Raw genomic sequence first — 17,657 nt, 5'->3', positions numbered from 1 at the left:
ATTTTATATGTATTATGGAATAAAAACAAGAGGCAGCCCCGGAGCAACTCTGCCTGAACTGCTTTCGCCGCTAGGGTTTGTCCCACTACTAAGTGATTATGATACGCCTCGTGAATGATTTCGCTATCACAAAAATTTCTCGTGCAACGTGTCCTTATACAAAGATTTATAAGGAGGAATACCAACAAATCATATGTTACTAATTTTTCTCTAGACCGCTCATTAGATTATTCATTGTTTCATAACACGACGCGGCTCTTGAACGATTTTCGATTTCACATGTGCAAGCAACGAACTATATAACTAATTTTTACGAGATAGACTCGTTATGGGATTGTCTGGTTTTGGCATAAATGACAAACTAGCGGAGGTAGATGAGAAAGCTCCACATTTCTTGTATTATATCTACATAATTATTGCACGGGAAACGACCAAAATCCCATGCATGTGGTTGTAGATCGTCCTGATCGAAGAGAGGCCAAGTAACGAGAGCTTGTTACCTTTACAGGGAACGCATCGGTTAGATGAATGTATGGTTTAGTATTTAAGTATTCCCCTCGTGTTTGGTCTAGTCTTTTGCCTAGTGCCATGTGTGGGCATATTCAATTGAGGAGGCAAATAAAGTTTTTTGGAAGAATAAAACTTGGGTTCTCCTGCTGATATGATACTATGCTAGATGTTCTCAAAGCTTAAGTTGAACACGTGATTTAATATTTAAGTATTCTATGAATGCATACATACGTATCGAAATGAACACGTGAAATAGCATGTTCCGAATTTCTTTCTCGTTGATCCTGCCCCTATCTTAAAGCACACGTGTGTAAGAGAGAGAGAGAGAGTTGGTTGATGGGTCTAAGTAGAAAACGGTTTAGACAGGGACCAGAGAGAGAGAGAGAGAGAGAGAGAGAGAGAGAGAGAGAGAGAGAGAGGGTGGTCGTCTTGTCTTTGACTCCATACACAACTTTTGTCCTTTGTTTCTCTCTCTCTAGCTCTTAATGCATTTTCTTCAATCTCAAGGGAATGATCATTTGTGTATCATGGAGAGGGGGGAGAGAGAGAGAGAGTGAAATGAAACCCATCCAAAAACAAAAAAAGAAAGAAAGAAACAACACCACCCCCCCCCTTTGTTTTCTAACCAAGCCAACAATTTTTGCTTCCACTTCACATAATCTCTCTCTCTCTCTTCCCTATGTTTCAAGCAAAACCCACCACCATCTCCATCATTATGATCATGAACCCTCGTAGCCTTTTCTCTGCCTTTCTTTTCGGTTTTCTCCCTTTATAAAACGACCGTCGTTCTTGATCCAAGTTGGGGGAGAGTGAGAGAGAGAGAGATAGAGAGAGTGAACAAGCTTCCGCTACCCCCTTTTGTTTTTTTGGGATCTTGTGTCTCTCGAAATGAGGAAGCCTGATTCCTCTGGGAGGAACAGCTCCAATAGCAACGCCAGCAAGCTGAGAAAAGGACTCTGGTCGCCCGAAGAAGACGACAAGCTGATGAGCTACATGCTCAGCAATGGCCAGGGCTGCTGGAGCGATGTGGCCCGGAACGCCGGCCTGCAGCGGTGCGGCAAGAGCTGCCGCCTCCGGTGGATCAATTACCTGCGCCCCGACCTCAAGAGAGGCGCTTTCTCCCCGCAAGAGGAAGAGCTCATCATCCACCTGCATACCATCCTTGGCAACAGGTACTCTCTCTCTCTCTCTCTCTCTCTCTCTCTCTCTATAGTTTCTGGTAATTAGCGTACAGTGGATATTCTCCTTTGTGTCTGATCAAGAGGACATTCTCGTCCCATTTAATCATTGAAGGCAGCTAAAATAATGGACCTTTCGATGCCCATCGATTAGACAAATATTCCTATTTGGTCACTATGTCGCATTCGCATCAACCTATAACATTGTGTAGCCAAATTTGATAATGACTTATCTGGAAAAAAGGAAGAGGTGAGGTGTGTGGGTACTAAGTGATTTGCTAGACACAGTCAACCACTAGTTATATCATCATTAGATTTAGTACATGTATAACATTCTTTCCCCATTAACAGTACCATAAAATTTTTTAATTTGTACGCAATCAAAATCATTTTTCATATTCCATCTCCCCCTTTCTTCTCTTTTTTTTTTTTTGGTCCGGTCCGGTCCTATTCTATTCTATTTTTCAAGCCACCGTGTGTGCTATATATGTGCGTAGGTTAGGAAACCTGCCCTCTCCTCACATGTCTCCACCCGATTCGAACCTCCTACCTCCCTCTTCCCAAGTGAGAAGAGTGGATATCCTGCTAAAGTATGATGCTCTCTTGGATTGGAAAAATGACACGAGAAGCAAAGCAATACGTACGGCCAAGTGTGAGCAAGCTATAAAGTTAGAAATTATAGAACAAATCTTGCATGCATACATGCAAAAGACACAAGAGCAACCTCTCTGGAATTTAGAAGGGTTAAAAGGACTTTTAGAACAATAAGTCTCTGACTAATTATTTGTTAATCTTACGTGCTGCTTCGCTGCTGGAATTTGGTTGTACGTGGAAAATAAATTGCGCCAAGACAATATTCTGAAGTAGGTTTCCATGAGGAACCATGCATCCAGTCAACATAAAAATACCATGAAACCTAGGAAGGTTGTTGAATGCTCCTGTATTTATAACAAACCTAACCAAAAGGACTAAAAAGCGGAAAAGGACACCGGCATGCTCTGGTGCCATCTTCTGGCCTTTGAGTTGAAGATACTCCACATCAGAATTATCACACCGAGTATTATTCAATGCCTTGCATAATTAACATGAATGTTTTAAGGAAGTCATGGGAGCAACTAGATTTTATCTATTCTTACTTTTATATCAGCAGACAATGAGTCTTATATTGCATCATGCCTTCTGCTTCTTCTTCAAAGGTGGTCGCAGATAGCGGCTCGCTTGCCCGGACGGACCGACAACGAGATAAAGAACTTTTGGAACTCGACCATAAAGAAGAGGCTCAAGAACTCGTCGTCCGCGTCTTCTTCTAGACACTCGCCGAACACGAGCGATTCCTCCTTGTCGTCGGACCCTAAAGATATCATGGGAGGTCTCATCTCCCTCCAGGGACAAGGACTCATGCCGCTTTCTATGGACTCGTTTTCGTCCGTCCAGGCTTTGGCTCTTCACCAGATCATCGATCCGCTCAACCAAGGCCTCGACCTCCCCGGTTTGAGCGGATACTGCGATGCGAACCCTAATTACTGCACGCTGCAAGGCGGAGTTAGCGGTGACTTCGGGAGATTCGGAGGTATCGTCGGTTGTGGGATTAATGGAGATCAGTTCTATGCTCCTCCACTGGATAGCACAAGCATTGAAGAAAATGTGAAAACTGAGAACACGTACGATAGTGAACACAATAGTAGCAAGAACCTTAATAACTTCAACTATACCAATGATGATGTCGTTGATAACGTAGGCAACTTAAACAACTACGGCAGAATAGAAAGCATGGCTGGTTTAGGGAACTTGTGGAATGGAGGGGAGGAGATGAAAGTGGGTGAATGGGACTTGGAGGAGTTGATGAAAGATGTTTCTTCATTTGCTTCTGCTGATTTCCAGGTTATTCAATAGGTGGTCATAGCTCTCTCCCAAAATCGTCAGCAGTTCTTTTTTTTTTACCCCTTTGCTTCTCTGCCCCCCACTCTAAGTAGTAAAACCATTCTCACCTTGGATTAAGAAAAGAGCAAGAACCCTAGAAAATATACCTTCATCGATTTAGGAAACCCGTCTGTTATTGTCACATATGACTCCACAACAAAAATAATTTCCCTAGGTTTCCCATCTTGTTTTAGCTTAATTTCGCGACGGCCGCCCACGTGACTAATGTAGTCTATAGTGTACCTATATCCCTTTTTGTTTTTTTCAACCCATAAAAGTGAGCATGGGCACTCGGATTTGGAAGGTGGAGCATCGAACTGAAGTGTAATTAGGGCGCGAATTGGACGGTGCCCAAGGCACTCCCGGCATGTTCGATTGCGCTCTTGCTTGTGAGTAGATTGGTGAGGTCGCTTTTGTCTCGTTACTTTGCGATCATGTGAAGCTCCGGAATAATGGATCGATGTACACATGTTGAGATGGATGTGGATAGAGAATAAAAGTCGAGGGAAAACATCATGTTTGGTAGGTCTGCAAAAATTTGTGATTACCATGTCATGTACAAATCCAAAGTCCGGGTGGTGGAAGTTGTTATCAGTGGAGAGAGTTATCTCATGTAAAGTGAAATCATAAGCTTTTGATGGAGGAGACAGAAAATCTCCCTCTCTCTCTCTCTACAATCTCTCTCTCTCTCTCTCTCTCTCTCTCTCTCTCTAAGACTTCATAGGAAGGAAGATGAGTGTGCTCAATAATGGAGTTAAATCAGTTAGTTGTACAGTCCACTTGGTAGAAGAATGGACACTTTTAAGAATACTAAGTCAGCTTTGCTCTCATTTCTTGCTCATATCATCCAATAGTGTTGTATCTGGTCCGTTCGATTATCCTCGATGGTTAACTTCTAATTGTAATTATGGCTCTCATAATCACTGCATCGAGGAAGAATGGACACCTAAAGCCACCTGTGTTGAAAAGGGGCGAACGATACAAGCAATCTTTGGAGAAATATATGTGACCTCGATATGACGATTTCCCCAGCACATTCAAGTGTTCAGTGCATGGTCCATGCAGACAAGGACGTTTTAACTCGAGGCAGAGCCAATGGGTAAAATTTTTCAACGTTGATTTGAAAGGCCCTTGTACGAGAAGAGATACCACTCGTTAGTTGCTACGCTTCCTAGAGACGCAACTAATCGTCAAGATGCGTATCAGTTTCGGTCCACGGGATTTAGATGGAAAATTCTCGACCAAAAAAAAAAAAAAGGTCCGAAATATATTACAATTATGCCAATTCGCTTCTAAATTTTTTTTTTAATTGAGTTGTAAACTTTTTCCATTTGTGTCGATTCAATTCATATGGCTAATTTTGTCCAACCGGCGTTGATGTGGATAATTTTTAATAATATTTTTATATTATCTTGAATTAATTTTTTTTTCTTTTTTTCTCAACGAAATCGAGCTCTGAATTGATTTATAGTAGCCCTTCTTCCTCCAACCCCGAAAACAGTTCCAGTGAGACCAGCCGAGCCAAGGAAAGCGAGTCCCACAACAGCCTCATCAATAGCAGGACTCCAACGGCTAAATCTAGGGCACTGCATAAGGAATAAGGAGGCAATCCCCCGTCATGAAATCAATTGGACATTTTCGACGACCGGCTAGAGAAAGAAGAAGAAAGGAAAGACAAAAAAAAAAAAAAAAAAGAGAGAAAAAATTGGAAAAAGAAAAAAAAATAAAAAAATTGAAAAAATATTAAAACATTTTTGAAATCATCCACGTCAGCACCGGTTGGTTAAAGTTAGCTATATGGACTGAATTGACACAAATGTAAAAATTTTAAAATTCAATTGACCAAAAAAAAGAGATTTGGGACCGAACCGACACAATTTCAATAGGTTTGAGACTTTTTTTTATAATTCTCCCGGATTTAGATGGCACTGATGAAGTCGAACTTGCTCGGCCAGCCATCGAAGAAAAGCCAATGGATAAATCACGTAGATTTCTAAGGGTTCGATGGGAACGTCGAGATTTTTTTTTTTTTTTAAGCTAACCCTTAGGCTTATCCATCCATTTGCCATTAACTGATTAGCTAAGTAAGCAACCCAGGCATCCCTGTTAAGCAGAGTTTCATCACGAGAGCTTCTGTTAAACCTCAAGGCGCTGCAGTTCTAGAAAAGATAAATTGGGTTCTGGAGGTTCTAATTCTAGTAAATTAAAGTGCGCGCGTGTCGAATCATCATTCAATTAAGGGATACCTTAGTCAAATATGTAATGTGATCCCTCAACTTTTAATTTAACCAATAAAGTCCCTAAACTTTAATCTAATGTGTAATGTGATCCATTAACCTTTAGTTTGTTCGATGTTGTCCCCGAACTTTTAGAACATACTCAACTTAGTCCCTGAACTATAGGAAAATGTTCAACGCAGCCTTTCCATTAATTCAAGTTCAAAACGACATTGGATATTTTCTTATAATTCATGGACTAAGCTGAACATGTTCCAAAAGTTCAGAGACTATGTTGCACAACGGACTAAAGTTCAGAGACCAAAAATTGTTAAATTAAAAGTTCAAGGACCACGTTGCACATCGGGCCAAAGTTTAGATACCATTTTGTCATTTTCCCTTCGATTGACCCTACGTTTATAGCCAATGGAGCGGATTTGAGCTTGAAAAACTCAAATCATCGTAGCTTTTATCTTATTGACGTCCGGAAAAGAAAGGGGGGTTAGGTATTAACTATTAAGAGATTGGCAAAAGAGGAAATGGCCAATCCAAGGAGGGGCTTCTTGGAAAGGGACGTGCAAACGAACTTTTCCTCTTTGGCTTGGAGCTTCAGATGCATGATGGGTTATTTTGACTTTTTCTTTTTTTTTTACCTCATTTGACAGATGCAGAAAGAGTTCCCACTCAGAGATTATCACAGACACCATTGACAAAAAAAAAAAAAAAAACAAGGGAGGATAAAAAATAGCTTGCGTCGCCTGAGAGATTCGAACTCTCGCGGGGAAACCCCATGTACTTAGCAGGCACACGCCTTAACCACTCGGCCAAAGCGACTAAGTCAGTGAGACTCAGTTAAAAATTTATTTATTTATTTTACTTTACGTGGGCGCAATATAACACGACAATTCAATGGGCCTCAAAGCCCGCTAGGCCCGTCCAAGCTTGGTCGGGCCCAATATTAGCCCGAAAAATAAATGGGCCTAACTAGCCCAATTAGCATCCCCAACTTGAAGAAAGCATAACCGTATTGACGGTCGTCGCCGCGACACGGAGACACGCGTCTTTCAAACGGAGATGTCATCGAGCTCTAGCAGCTATCTCAAGCTCCCACCTTCACCTGCACAACCCAACCCCACCAAGCAAGGACCCCAAGGACTGGAACGCACTCATCAAGCGCCAGGCGAAGCTCGAGAACGACAATGCGATACTGTCGGCCTATGCCCACATGCTGGGTTTACGCGTATTGCCCGACAACGCCACGTTGCCTCTGGTGCTCAAGGCCTGCCCGAGGCTGAATGATGTGGAGCTAGGAAAGAGAGTTCGTTCGAGTATTCTGGGTACGGATTTGATGGAGGATGTGCGAGTGGCTACTTCTCTCGTCGATTTCGATTGCCAGTGTGGAGTCGTTGAGGATGCTCGGTATGTGTTCGGTAGAATGGCTGAGAGAAATGGTGATTTGTGGAACGCGATGATAAATGGGTATCTGGGTGTGGGTGATCATGAGGAGGCGATTTCGGTGTTTGTGGAAATCGGGAGGCAGAGTGTGAGACCGAGTTCTCTTACTGTTGTGGCATTACTTTTGGCCTGTGGGGAAGCGATGGAGTTGAGACTGGGGCAGGAATTACATTGTTGTTCTCTAAGGATTGGGCTATTTCATGAATACCCACATGTTGGAACTGCTTTGATAGGGTTTTATGCGAAGTTTTTACCTGAAGGTTTTGCACAATGTGTTTGACATGATGGAGGTGAAGAATATGGGGAGTTGGAATGCAATAGTCATGGGTTATTTTGAAGCTAGTGGCTGCTTAATGGTTTTGGAGTTTTTTGTGAGGATTCTAGAGGATGGGGCGAACTTGATGAGGTCACCATGTTGATTGTCATTCAGGCCTGCTCAGAGAGCATGGATCTGTTGGTCTGGAACTGCAAATTTTTATGAAATGGCTATTAAGTCTGATCTAAGTTGTTATGTCTAATGCATTGCTGCATACGTATAGTAAGCTACAGAAACCAGAGTTGGCATATTTCATGCGCGTCTATTGGTTCTGACGCATCTCTTACGAATGCTCTGAAAACTATGTATGTAAAATGTGGCAGTCTGCAAATGGTGAGAAAGTTTATAGCTTGACTTGGCGAAGGGATGTTATCTCATGAAATGCTTTGATAACTGGCTCTGAAATGCATGGTCAGGGAGAAGTCGCTATATCTACCTTTCTCTGATGCTGGAAGATGGTACGAAACCAAACAGTGCAACTTTCGTATCTACCTTTCTACAGATGTTATCTCACGTACCTCTGACAGAACCATTGAGAAGCGGAGAAAGGAATAAAGTAGGCGGTGGGCTGGTCTCTAAACCACAAATGAAAGCTCAAGTGTAAATCATACCTTTGATCGTGGATATGGTCTCTAATGGGAACGTGCCCACGCCGTACATAAAAGAGGAAAGAGAGCTTCCAAAATCATCCATCTCAACCATTAAAGGCACCAACTTGCTGCCTAGATCCACCAAATGGGTCGGTCCACTCCTAGTTTAGTCTCATTTCATTCCTACTTTCCAGTGGGAATATGTCGTAAGAGTTTAAACTACAAAGAAGCTGGCAGCAATGTATTTTAGGCACGTGAGTGCAAGCTCCCCCATAAAAGGCAGGATGCGAGCTGGAAGCACATCAAGCTAAATGACGTAGAAAACTTGTGCTTAGATGGACCATCGAGATAACAAGGAGAAGAGGATGCCGGGGCGCAGAAACAAGGAGGTGGAACTCAGATAACATGTTAAGCATTTTCCATCTCAAAAGCTTCAAATATTTGGACATGGATAGACAATGTATGTCAAGCGTATATAATTTCACTGCATGAGGTGACAGCTAGTACAAGAGACATCCAGGTTGGCTTTTACATAGTCAATATCTCTTCTACATCAGGTCGGATTCTTAATTTTGGAGCGACTTTTCTATTGTGGTAATGTGCTTAAATTACCCACTTGGAGATTTGGGGAAGTATACCAGGTGAATAATCGCCCTAATTTGGCTCCAAATGTGGAAGATATAATCCTAGGAAGTTGCATAGCTAGAAACTTATTTCAGATGACTCCATACAGAAGCATTCCTTGGCCTTCATCCTCTTGGCAGTACATTCGTCATACAGCAAAATTAGATATACACATCAATGATAAATCACTGACGAAACCTTTTGCCACGAAATAAGAGCAGAAATTCAACACATTTCCAGCACCAATTACTTAGCTCAGCACTATGTGGAGCTCTCTCTGTCGGTAAGCCCTACAACCTGACTTGATCAGATTTTCAATTTCTTGAGTGGCTTATACTGCAACGTGACGTATTCAGTTTCTATCAGGGCGTACTACAGAGAACTCTGCATGTATGGTCCTTTCAAATCTGTTAGTCTGGTTTAGGGGTTTTTGCAACTGGCAGTCAAACATTTTTCCATTGTCAAGTGAAGAGGTGAAAGTTCGAGCTTATTAAATGGGAATTGTTTTATAAAAGAGGTGAAAGTTCCAACTTTTGAGATAGTAACATTGTTGATGAAAGGGGAAATTATCACTATCTAATAATTGCTTCTGTAAAGTATCTAGGAACTATTTACACATTGTAGGCAAGGGAAAATTAAGATTGAAGCTCAGTAAGGGTGAAGTAAGCTAACAACTGACAGACGTATAACCAAACGAATGGAATGTGAAGATGCAACATCTTAGCCAATCTTCTCTGTGTTTGTATCATCTGATGGCCAAATAACAGTCTCCATGAGTCGTTCACGCATCAACTCCAAGTTCTCGTCAGATATCTCTTGGTATATTTCAGCATGATTGCATTTCTATACAACAATGACAAGAATTTAGCTGGATTACACATACACAAAGAAACTACTGATCTCTTGACTTTTGTTACCTTGATCCATTTGCCATAAAGGTGAAGACGTGTGATCATTACTCTCTCCGCAAGATCGTGCTTCTCCTAAGATCAGAGAGGGAGGGAGGATATGCAAAGTTACTACTGCTTCTTTCGTATCAAGTCCATTGAAAAAAGTCTTTAACTGTAACTTCTATTTCTTCTGCTAGTGTGACCCTAGCACATCAAGAATTTACGCCCTAATGTTGCAAAAGCTTTTGAATGCAGGGTTGGTCATTCTTTTCGCATGATGCCCTAACAAAAATGGTATTACAGAGTTCTGAAGAATACCTTTCCCAGTATGCTGATGAAACGCTTTCCATCTCCAGGCTTGTTTGTCGCAACAAATCTGGCCAACAGATATGAAGCAGTGACACTTAGACATGACGATTGATTACGAAAAATCGCACACACAGATGACGGTGAAAACAAGCATGAGCTGGAGAGTCCGCCTTTGAAGTTATAGCTTGGCTGGACAATTCTAAGGTTGGAGAAATCTCCCCTTGTTTTGATACAAGCTTTTATCAAAATCTGCAGTTATTAATTTTTCGCCATAGAATCTAAAGTTGACTTGGAAAGCTAAAATATAGGATCGACTATTCTTTGTAGAGAACCAGAGGGTCTTCTGACTAGTTCACACAATAAACTGGAGGAAAAGCAAAATCTTGGTGAGTAAAATAAGCCATCGAACCATCTGTTTTGTTGCAGGTAATTCAGCAGATAACAGATCAAGCTGTCTCGCATGATAGGTGAAGATGGAAACTTACTCGTAAAGCCACCTGTACTGCGTCGGGTTCATCTCGTACAGCTGGTTGAGAACCGTCCTCACGGCTTTATACGTGAAGTAATTGAGTATTTGCTGCAGGCGTGAACAGTTTTCCACATAAGAAGGTGCTTAATAGAAAATGAATCGCAGAATATACCGATTGCCTCTCTTATTTTCCTGGCTGTGTCCCCAGTTCTCGCGCCTTTGTAACGACGGGAGGACATGATCGAACCGAAATAGCGAAAAGCCTGCGGATTACGTGAGCACGGAACCGTTAATCTATGATGCATGCCGGACGGAGGATGCTCACCGTCTTGACATCCTCGAAGCTGTCTTCATACTGCCCGGCCACCTCGCTCGCGATCTTGAAGCTCCGGTGCTTCCGCGGCTTGTTCGAGAAGCGACGGCTCATGTTCCTGGGCACCGACTTGGCGTGGAGCCGCCGATGGTTCCACGAATCGAGGAACGAGCTCCCCAGCTCCAACGACCCGGGCCTCCAGAGTTGCTCCCTTCCCCAGGGGCTTCTACGCAGACCGACCACATCTCCGCCGCTCTTGAGACTCGCGCTCGTGGGAAGTGAGTCGAGGCACAGAAATGGGGACGTGTGTGATTCCACAACCGACGAGCCCACGGCGGATAGAGCCCCCACCATATCCTCCCTCTCGCCTGTTCTTTTTTAGTATGTGGGAGATCAATGTTAGGCTTTTTTTTTATCAGAAGTATCTACGCAACGAGGGTTGCCACCACGAGAGAATTCCGAGCAAATTGCAAATGGGTATTTCCAATTCACATAATATAAGAGATCAAAGCAGAAAAGCAGTCAAAGATTCATGAATCGGGTGATTGACCACAAAGAGAATCTTCGAAGAGAAGAGGTGTTTTCTTGAAAAATTATAAAAAAAAAATCTTAAAAACTATCGTATTTGTACCGATTCGATCCTAAACCTTTAGTTTTACCAATTCAATCCTAAATCTTTTTGTATTTATGTCGATTTAGTCCATCCGGTCAATTTTGATTGGTCGGTGTTGACATGGATGCCTGCCGACGCTCACGAGGAATTCGACGATGATGTGGACTCTTTCTTATTAATGTCTTAATACTTTTCGAATTATTTTTTCTCTTTTTCTTCCTTTCTTTTTCTTTTTTTATTCCTACCTTCTTCCTCTAGCCGGCCGGTCGCCGCACATTGGCGCTGGTGAGCCTCACCGGCGCTAGGCAGAAGTGCCGATCTGAGCGAGGTCTCCCATACAGTGGAAGAGCCAAAATAAAAAAAGTAAAAAGAAAAAAAAAAGGCGTAGAAGAAGAGAATGCGTGCGGTAGATAGAGACGAAGACCAAGACGAGCAAGAAACAGAAGGAAAGCGGTGGACCGTGTGTGAATAGGAGAAAAATCGGTGCGAGCTCTGGAAAAGGAAGGGGAAAAAACGAAAAAGGTCGGGAAAGATTTTCTAGGAAAAGATATGCCGAAGATGGAAAATGAGAAGGAAACAGATATCGCGTGGGGATGGCAATTCCGATTGATCAAATGGTCTGGAATTTTTGGGTCTTCTCCTCAATGGGTGGAGATCCGGAGTTGCTACAGATCCCTAATTTCCATTCCAGTGTTCGCTATCAACTTCGGCGAGCCTCGCCCAAATCGGCACTCTCCCTATGCCGGGGAGGTTTGCCCCGGCCGATGGTCGACGGTGGCGAGCTTCGCTTGAGGCCAGCGAGGTCGAGCACTGGCCAATTGCCACCCGCAATCGATTGAAGGTAGAACAAATGAAAAATTAAAGGAGAAGGAAAGAGAAATAATTTTAAAAATATTAAAATATTATTTAAAATTGTCTACGTCATCGCCGACATTCACATTAGTACTGGGCGGCATCCACATCAGTGTTGATCGTCAAAATTTGGTCGGATATACTGAATTGACAAAATTAAAAAGTTTAGGATCGAATTGGTAAAAGTACAAAAGATTTATGACTTTTTTGACAATTTTTTCGGCGTTTCCTTCTCTCTTCTCTGCAAAGGGAGGATTTGGGGCAATCTCAGTAATTTAAAAAAAAAAAAAAATTTAAGGTGTGTGAACGTTTTTTTTTTTTTTTGGTCGAAATGTGTGAACGTTAACCAGACGATGTTTGAGGTCCATAATTTTCCAAGTGGTCGGTTCCTTAAATATGGTGGGATCCCTTGCTTTGCGGGAACGTGCTGAATTGGTTCACAAAGAGTCATAATCCAACTTTGCCTCCTCCTGCCACCCACTCGCATGAGTCAACAAATGCATGCAGCACGACCGAAGACCTTAAAACGTTTTTTTTTTTTTTTTTTTTTGGTTTGGGGGGTCAAACTCATATAATCAGGAAAAAAACAAAGTATCAACTCATTTTATACGGTACCGTTAGGTGTGAGCGGGCTTACACAACTTAGAGTGAATGCGTCGTACTCAAAAAAGAAATCGCTTGTTTAGACCTCCTTATTTAAATTCTCCGATTGTAAGCTAATTTGAATGGGACAGAACGTACGTGCTGAGCATAAGAAACGAAATTGTTCCCTAGAAATAGAGTTCATGGTTCGTATCGTATGAAACGGAGGCATAACAATGTTAATTTGAAAACTATGCCGAGTACACCGACCGAGTAGACTACTATTAAAATTATCAGATAATGAATTTCCCATCATCCCCTCATGTTGATCCTCCTTTTTTAAAAACGCCCCATAGAGAGGCCGGCCCTTTTTTGGTCAGTTTGCCCCTTGCTCGTATTGGATACGAACATTCCAAACAGCCCCAAAATTCACCTGATCCTTTTCTCGAAACCGCACGGGAGTGGACTATGGACTTACACCACATGAAAGGGCTTACATAAAGAAGTGCCACGCCTCCTCGTACGAGGATGATGCCCGCGTTCCTGGTTGACGAATGTGAGGTTGCTGGTGAGGGCGGCGTAGACGATGAGGGAGGAGGGCCTGAGGATAAGGCGGCGGAGATCGATGCGCGGGGCGGGGACTCGAGAGTTAGGGATAAGAACCGGTACGGTGTGATGTCGAGGGAAAAATTGCCCGTCTCTTGGCGCAAAAAATGTCACGTGAGGCAGAGAGTGCTAGTCCCTCAAGGCTCACGCGCACCTCTTTTGGGGCTGTTTGGAACGTTGGGATCCAACAGGGGGCAAATTGAGAAAAGGCAATCAACACAGGGGGTTAATTGAAATTTTCTACGGCTTTCTTACCCCCCTCCGCTCATCACAAGAATACCTTTGGGCGCGAACATAAACCTTACCGGGCTTTCTCGTGCGCACTCAGAGGAAAAAAAAAAAAAAGTCAAAAAGCCCATGTCAAAGTCAACTGAAAAAGCCCAGTTACATCGATCAGCCCACACTCGGGGACGTCGCCGTTTCGGCTCGAGTCGGAGAAGAAACACAGATGCCACGTCACCATCTCGCCCTCCCCTCGCCAGAAGCTTCCTGCATTCACCTTCTCGCGCTCCAGAACCGGGTCTCCCCCTCTCCACTCGTCGCCGTCCGCCACCGCTATCAATTGCAGAGAGCTTCGAGCCTCTCCGGGAAGAAGACCAGAGCGATTGATCCGACACATTCGAAACAGTTGACCTTCGCCCAGCCAGACATGTCGATGTACTACCGAGGGTAAATGTCGATTTCACATCATTTTATTTCTCTTTCTCTCGTGCTCAGGTGTCGCCGATTTCGCCTTCGCTCCTCAATAATGACGATTGCTTATCTCATCTCGTATGTGCTTTGGTAGATTCGATGTCTTTCCTCCTTTTCTCTGAGTGATTTGGCCGTGATTCTCTAGCGGACATAGTATCTTCCCTTGCAATTGGATTCTGTAGGGTTTTCTTTTCCTTTTTTTCGAGTGCCGCCGGAGTTTGTGTTCCTTCTTGCACTCGCAAATGATCCCAATTTGTGTCTCCAAGTATGGAACTTGAACCCATCTTGGGAATTCCTTTTCCCCTTTGTTTGTCGCTAATGTCGGTTTCTGTGGTGATGGCGGATTTAGTTGGATTTGCAAAGTTCATCTATTTAAAATTAGCTGCAAAATATGAGTTCTTGGAGTCCGTTATTGTGCTCAAATTCTGGTAAATATGCATTTGACGATATAGATGCAATGGCTGGGGTTATCCTAAACATAGGCCATTTTGTTTGGCCCAATGGCCTAACTCCAATCAGTAGTAGCTGTTTGTTTTGATTTACTGTACTGGTTTAGGTGTTATCATATTCTTTTCCATACGGAGAATTTGCTTTGTCCGTTCACTGCGACAAGTGGTAGATCAATTCAGTGCTATCATTTTAGATGTTCTGCTGGCACAACCTTTGCTGCCTTGGCATTTTTTTAAATATATAGAACTTCTCACCGAGCTATTTTTATTCATCGTCTCAAATTCATTCCTGGCTAGCTGTGTTGATTATAACAGTAAGTGTTCATATATACCAATCGCTCACCTCTGGTTTGGTGCATTGCCCACAATTTTGAAGAAGTTATCGGGGAAGAAGAAGCTATTGTATTCCTATATAGATGTTTTATGCCACCCATTAAGAAGTGCATTGGGGCAATACTGCTTTCCTTTCCCATCGTCAGTGCCTGTTTTGATAGTTCATGAGAAATGGATTTTACAGCTTGAAGGCTTTGAAATGTCCTTTGAATATGCTCTTAAGTTTTCAGCTTGAATTTGAAGTTTGTTCCTCGTTTGTGATGATTGAACATTTGAGCGGTGGAAGCCCATGAAAAGATGTAGTCTCCCCATTTTTGAAGTATAAAATTTAGCTCTGTTAAGAGCTAGTTACATTAGTTTGTACGGGAGACAATAGGTCTTTTTCATTTGCATGGCGAAAGAGAAGTAGTTTCACTTATAAAAGCATGACCACAAGTTGGATATTTTCTTTGAAATTCTGGTAAAAACAATCATCAGATACATATTGGCTACTAATTTTATTGAGGACGATTGTTTTGGATGCCTGGAAGAACGCAAGCAGAGTTCTGTTTGCTTTAGTTGTTTGAAGGATCATTTTTTTATTAAAGTAAAGAATAGCTTAAAACTGTAGTTTGGGCTTTTTTTATTGCTGTAGCATTGCTTACAGAACAAGTAACGTGATATTGTTGCTCTGTTTCCCTTCCATCAGAAATTTTGGTAGGTTTGATTATTTTGATGACGGGCGTGAAATGGGTCCAAAACGACAACGCCTATTTGATCAGGGCTCTTCGTTTTACGGGGCTTCTCCTGGTTCGAGCTACATGTACAATGCTTCACCTTATCCTTGCACTGGTCAGTCTCCACCTTTCCCACTGGTGCGGCTTCGCGGCCTTCCTTTTAATTGTACTGAAGCTGACGTTGCTGAGTTCTTTCACGGTCTGGACATCGTTGATGTTCTGTTTGTTCACAACGATGGGAAGTTCACGGGAGAAGCCTTCTGTGTTTTGGGTTATCCTCTTCAAGTCGATTTTGCCCTTCAAAGGAACAGGCAAAGCATGGGTCGTAGATATGTTGAAGTCTTCAGGAGTAAGAGGCAAGACTACTATAAGGCGATAGCGAATGAAGTTTCAGAAGCTCGTGGAGGATCTCCTCACCGGAGCATATCCCGAGGAAAGTCTTCTAATGAGAGGAAGGACTCTGCAGAGCACACGGGAATACTGCGATTGAGGGGATTGCCATTTTCAGCTGGCAAGGATGACGTATTGGAATTTTTCAAAGACTTTGAGTTGTCTGAAGATTCTATTCATATTGTCTTCAACTCTGAGGGGAGGCCTTCTGGGGAAGCTTATGTTGAGTTTGCGAATGCAGAAGATTCTAGAGCCGCTATGGCCAAGGACAGGATGACGCTGGGGAGTCGGTATATCGAATTGTTCGTTTCAACCCCTGAGGAGCTGGATGAAGCGGTTTCGAGGGGACGGTGACTCTTTTCTTGGTTCGCCTGTATGCTACTTTGCGACTGATAAGATTATTTGGCTGCACTGTGATGCTTGAAATTTCCTTTTCAGGCCTGCTCGGTTTAGATTTGAGTTTCTTAATCTGCATGGAGAAAGCATGTGTCGGTTTTGGCCTTGAAGTATGCAACTTTTGTGTTTCCATACGTGGTTCAGCATTTGCAGAAGCATTAAAGAAAGCCAAGGGCCAAGTGAGTTGGATGCTGGCTCCTGATTAAGCGTTTCTCCAAGCCAAAAGCCCGACCACATGAGAAAAAGCTTTTTAAATATCTTTGAATGAAGTCCCAAATACGTCAAACATGCTTGCATCTATCTAAAACTTGCCTGAAGGAAAATAATAAAATGAAATTGTATGTCGAGGTATATTGCGGCGAGGCCCACCAATCGAAGAGTTCATTGTATGTGTGATTTTTTTCCAAAGATAAAACTTCAAAGCCCACTACTTTGGCTTGCTTCGCTCTGTTTCCTTTGTGTAAATGGAAGGATTCAAAACATTTCCCTCATTGGACCATTTCGGGCAATTTAGTTCTTTTGCATCATGTCTCCGTATTTTTAAGGGAAAATGACACAAATAATTCTTGAACTTTTAATATGTAATGTAATGCTCGAACTTTAGTTCGATAGACAATATCGTCCCTAAATTTATAATTTGTTCAATTTGGTCCTTACACTTTTGATACATGTTTAATTTAGTCTATAAACTATAAAGAAATATTCAATAATTTCTTTGAACTTGACTTAATGGAAGGATAACATTGGATATTTTCATATAGGTTAGGGACTAGATTGAAATCTTTTTAAAAGTTCAAGGACAATGCTAAACAAATTAAAAGTTCATGGACGATATTATACATTAAGATGAAATTCAAGGATCACATTAAACTAATTAAAAGTTCAAAGACAAAATTATACATTAGGCTAAAATGTGGGGATCATTGATACACAACTTTGTTGCCATCAAAATTGATAGAACCATCTCTCTATACAATAACATAAACTCAAAAGGAAGTCGAACCTTGAATATTTATCAGCAAATTTTATGAAAAGTTGAACCATCTCTTGCTATCTCTATTGAGAAAATTACCAAAATAATCTTAAGCCTATTGTAATTATGTCAATTTAGTCTTAAGCCTTTTTTTTGTCAATTGACTCGTAAACCTATTGCATTCATGCCAATTTATTCCATTCGACCAACTTTGCCTAGCCGGTAATGACGAGGATAATTTTTAATAATGCTTTAATATTTTTT

General features: G+C 42.1%; 3 protein-coding genes, 1 long non-coding RNA gene and 1 other non-coding gene across 9 annotated transcripts; 3 read left to right on the top strand and 2 right to left on the bottom strand.

Moving 5' to 3' along the window:
• The first annotated feature begins 1,342 nt into the window (after nt 1–1,342).
• On the top strand, nt 1,343–4,262 carry LOC115734468 (transcription factor MYB46-like). 2 transcript variants are annotated; one of them, XM_048281284.1, is made up of 3 exons: nt 1,343–1,682; nt 2,885–3,592; nt 3,688–4,262. In XM_048281284.1, exons 1-2 carry the CDS (start codon nt 1,399–1,401, stop codon nt 3,579–3,581), a joined length of 981 nt encoding a protein of 326 aa, XP_048137241.1. In that variant the 5' UTR covers nt 1,343–1,398; the 3' UTR covers nt 3,582–3,592; nt 3,688–4,262. The 2 variants fall into 2 exon arrangements, with proteins under 2 accessions (XP_048137241.1, XP_030521135.1); XM_030665275.1 differs by having other exon boundaries at nt 2,885–3,609; nt 3,705–4,262.
• Nucleotides 4,263–6,576: 2,314 nt separating this feature from the next.
• On the bottom strand, nt 6,577–6,658 carry TRNAS-GCU. The gene has a single exon. It is a non-coding gene; the product is annotated as a tRNA-Ser (tRNA).
• A 1,902-nt stretch (nt 6,659–8,560) lies between these two features.
• LOC115734473 lies at nt 8,561–9,344 on the top strand. The gene is made up of 2 exons (XR_007198920.1): nt 8,561–9,092; nt 9,253–9,344. It is a non-coding gene; the product is annotated as an uncharacterized LOC115734473 (long non-coding RNA).
• On the bottom strand, nt 9,324–11,152 carry LOC115734469 (chaperonin-like RbcX protein 2, chloroplastic). Of its 4 annotated transcripts, none has more exons than XM_048281286.1 (5): nt 10,803–11,152; nt 10,494–10,585; nt 10,018–10,102; nt 9,727–9,847; nt 9,324–9,652 (listed from the first exon to the last, which is right to left on the bottom strand). In XM_048281286.1, exons 1-5 carry the CDS (start codon nt 11,142–11,144, stop codon nt 9,636–9,638), a joined length of 657 nt encoding a protein of 218 aa, XP_048137243.1. In that variant the 5' UTR covers nt 11,145–11,152; the 3' UTR covers nt 9,324–9,635. The 4 variants fall into 4 exon arrangements, with proteins under 4 accessions (XP_048137243.1, XP_048137242.1, XP_048137244.1 ...); XM_048281285.1 differs by having other exon boundaries at nt 9,727–9,792; XM_048281287.1 differs by having other exon boundaries at nt 10,018–10,075.
• Nucleotides 11,153–13,876: 2,724 nt separating this feature from the next.
• On the top strand, nt 13,877–16,530 carry LOC115734467 (heterogeneous nuclear ribonucleoprotein H-like). The gene is made up of 2 exons (XM_030665273.2): nt 13,877–14,112; nt 15,607–16,530. The coding sequence occupies exons 1-2, from the start codon at nt 13,892–13,894 to the stop codon at nt 16,376–16,378; spliced, it is 993 nt and encodes a 330-aa protein (XP_030521133.2). The 5' UTR covers nt 13,877–13,891; the 3' UTR covers nt 16,379–16,530.
• The last annotated feature ends 1,127 nt before the right edge of the window (nt 16,531–17,657 follow it).

The sequence above is a fragment of the Rhodamnia argentea genome, chromosome 6 (assembly GCF_020921035.1).
Source record: "Rhodamnia argentea isolate NSW1041297 chromosome 6, ASM2092103v1, whole genome shotgun sequence".
NCBI lineage: Eukaryota > Viridiplantae > Streptophyta > Magnoliopsida > Myrtales > Myrtaceae > Rhodamnia > Rhodamnia argentea.
The sequence above is the reverse complement of the archived record's forward strand: the minus strand, read 5'-3'. Positions and strand labels throughout refer to the sequence as shown.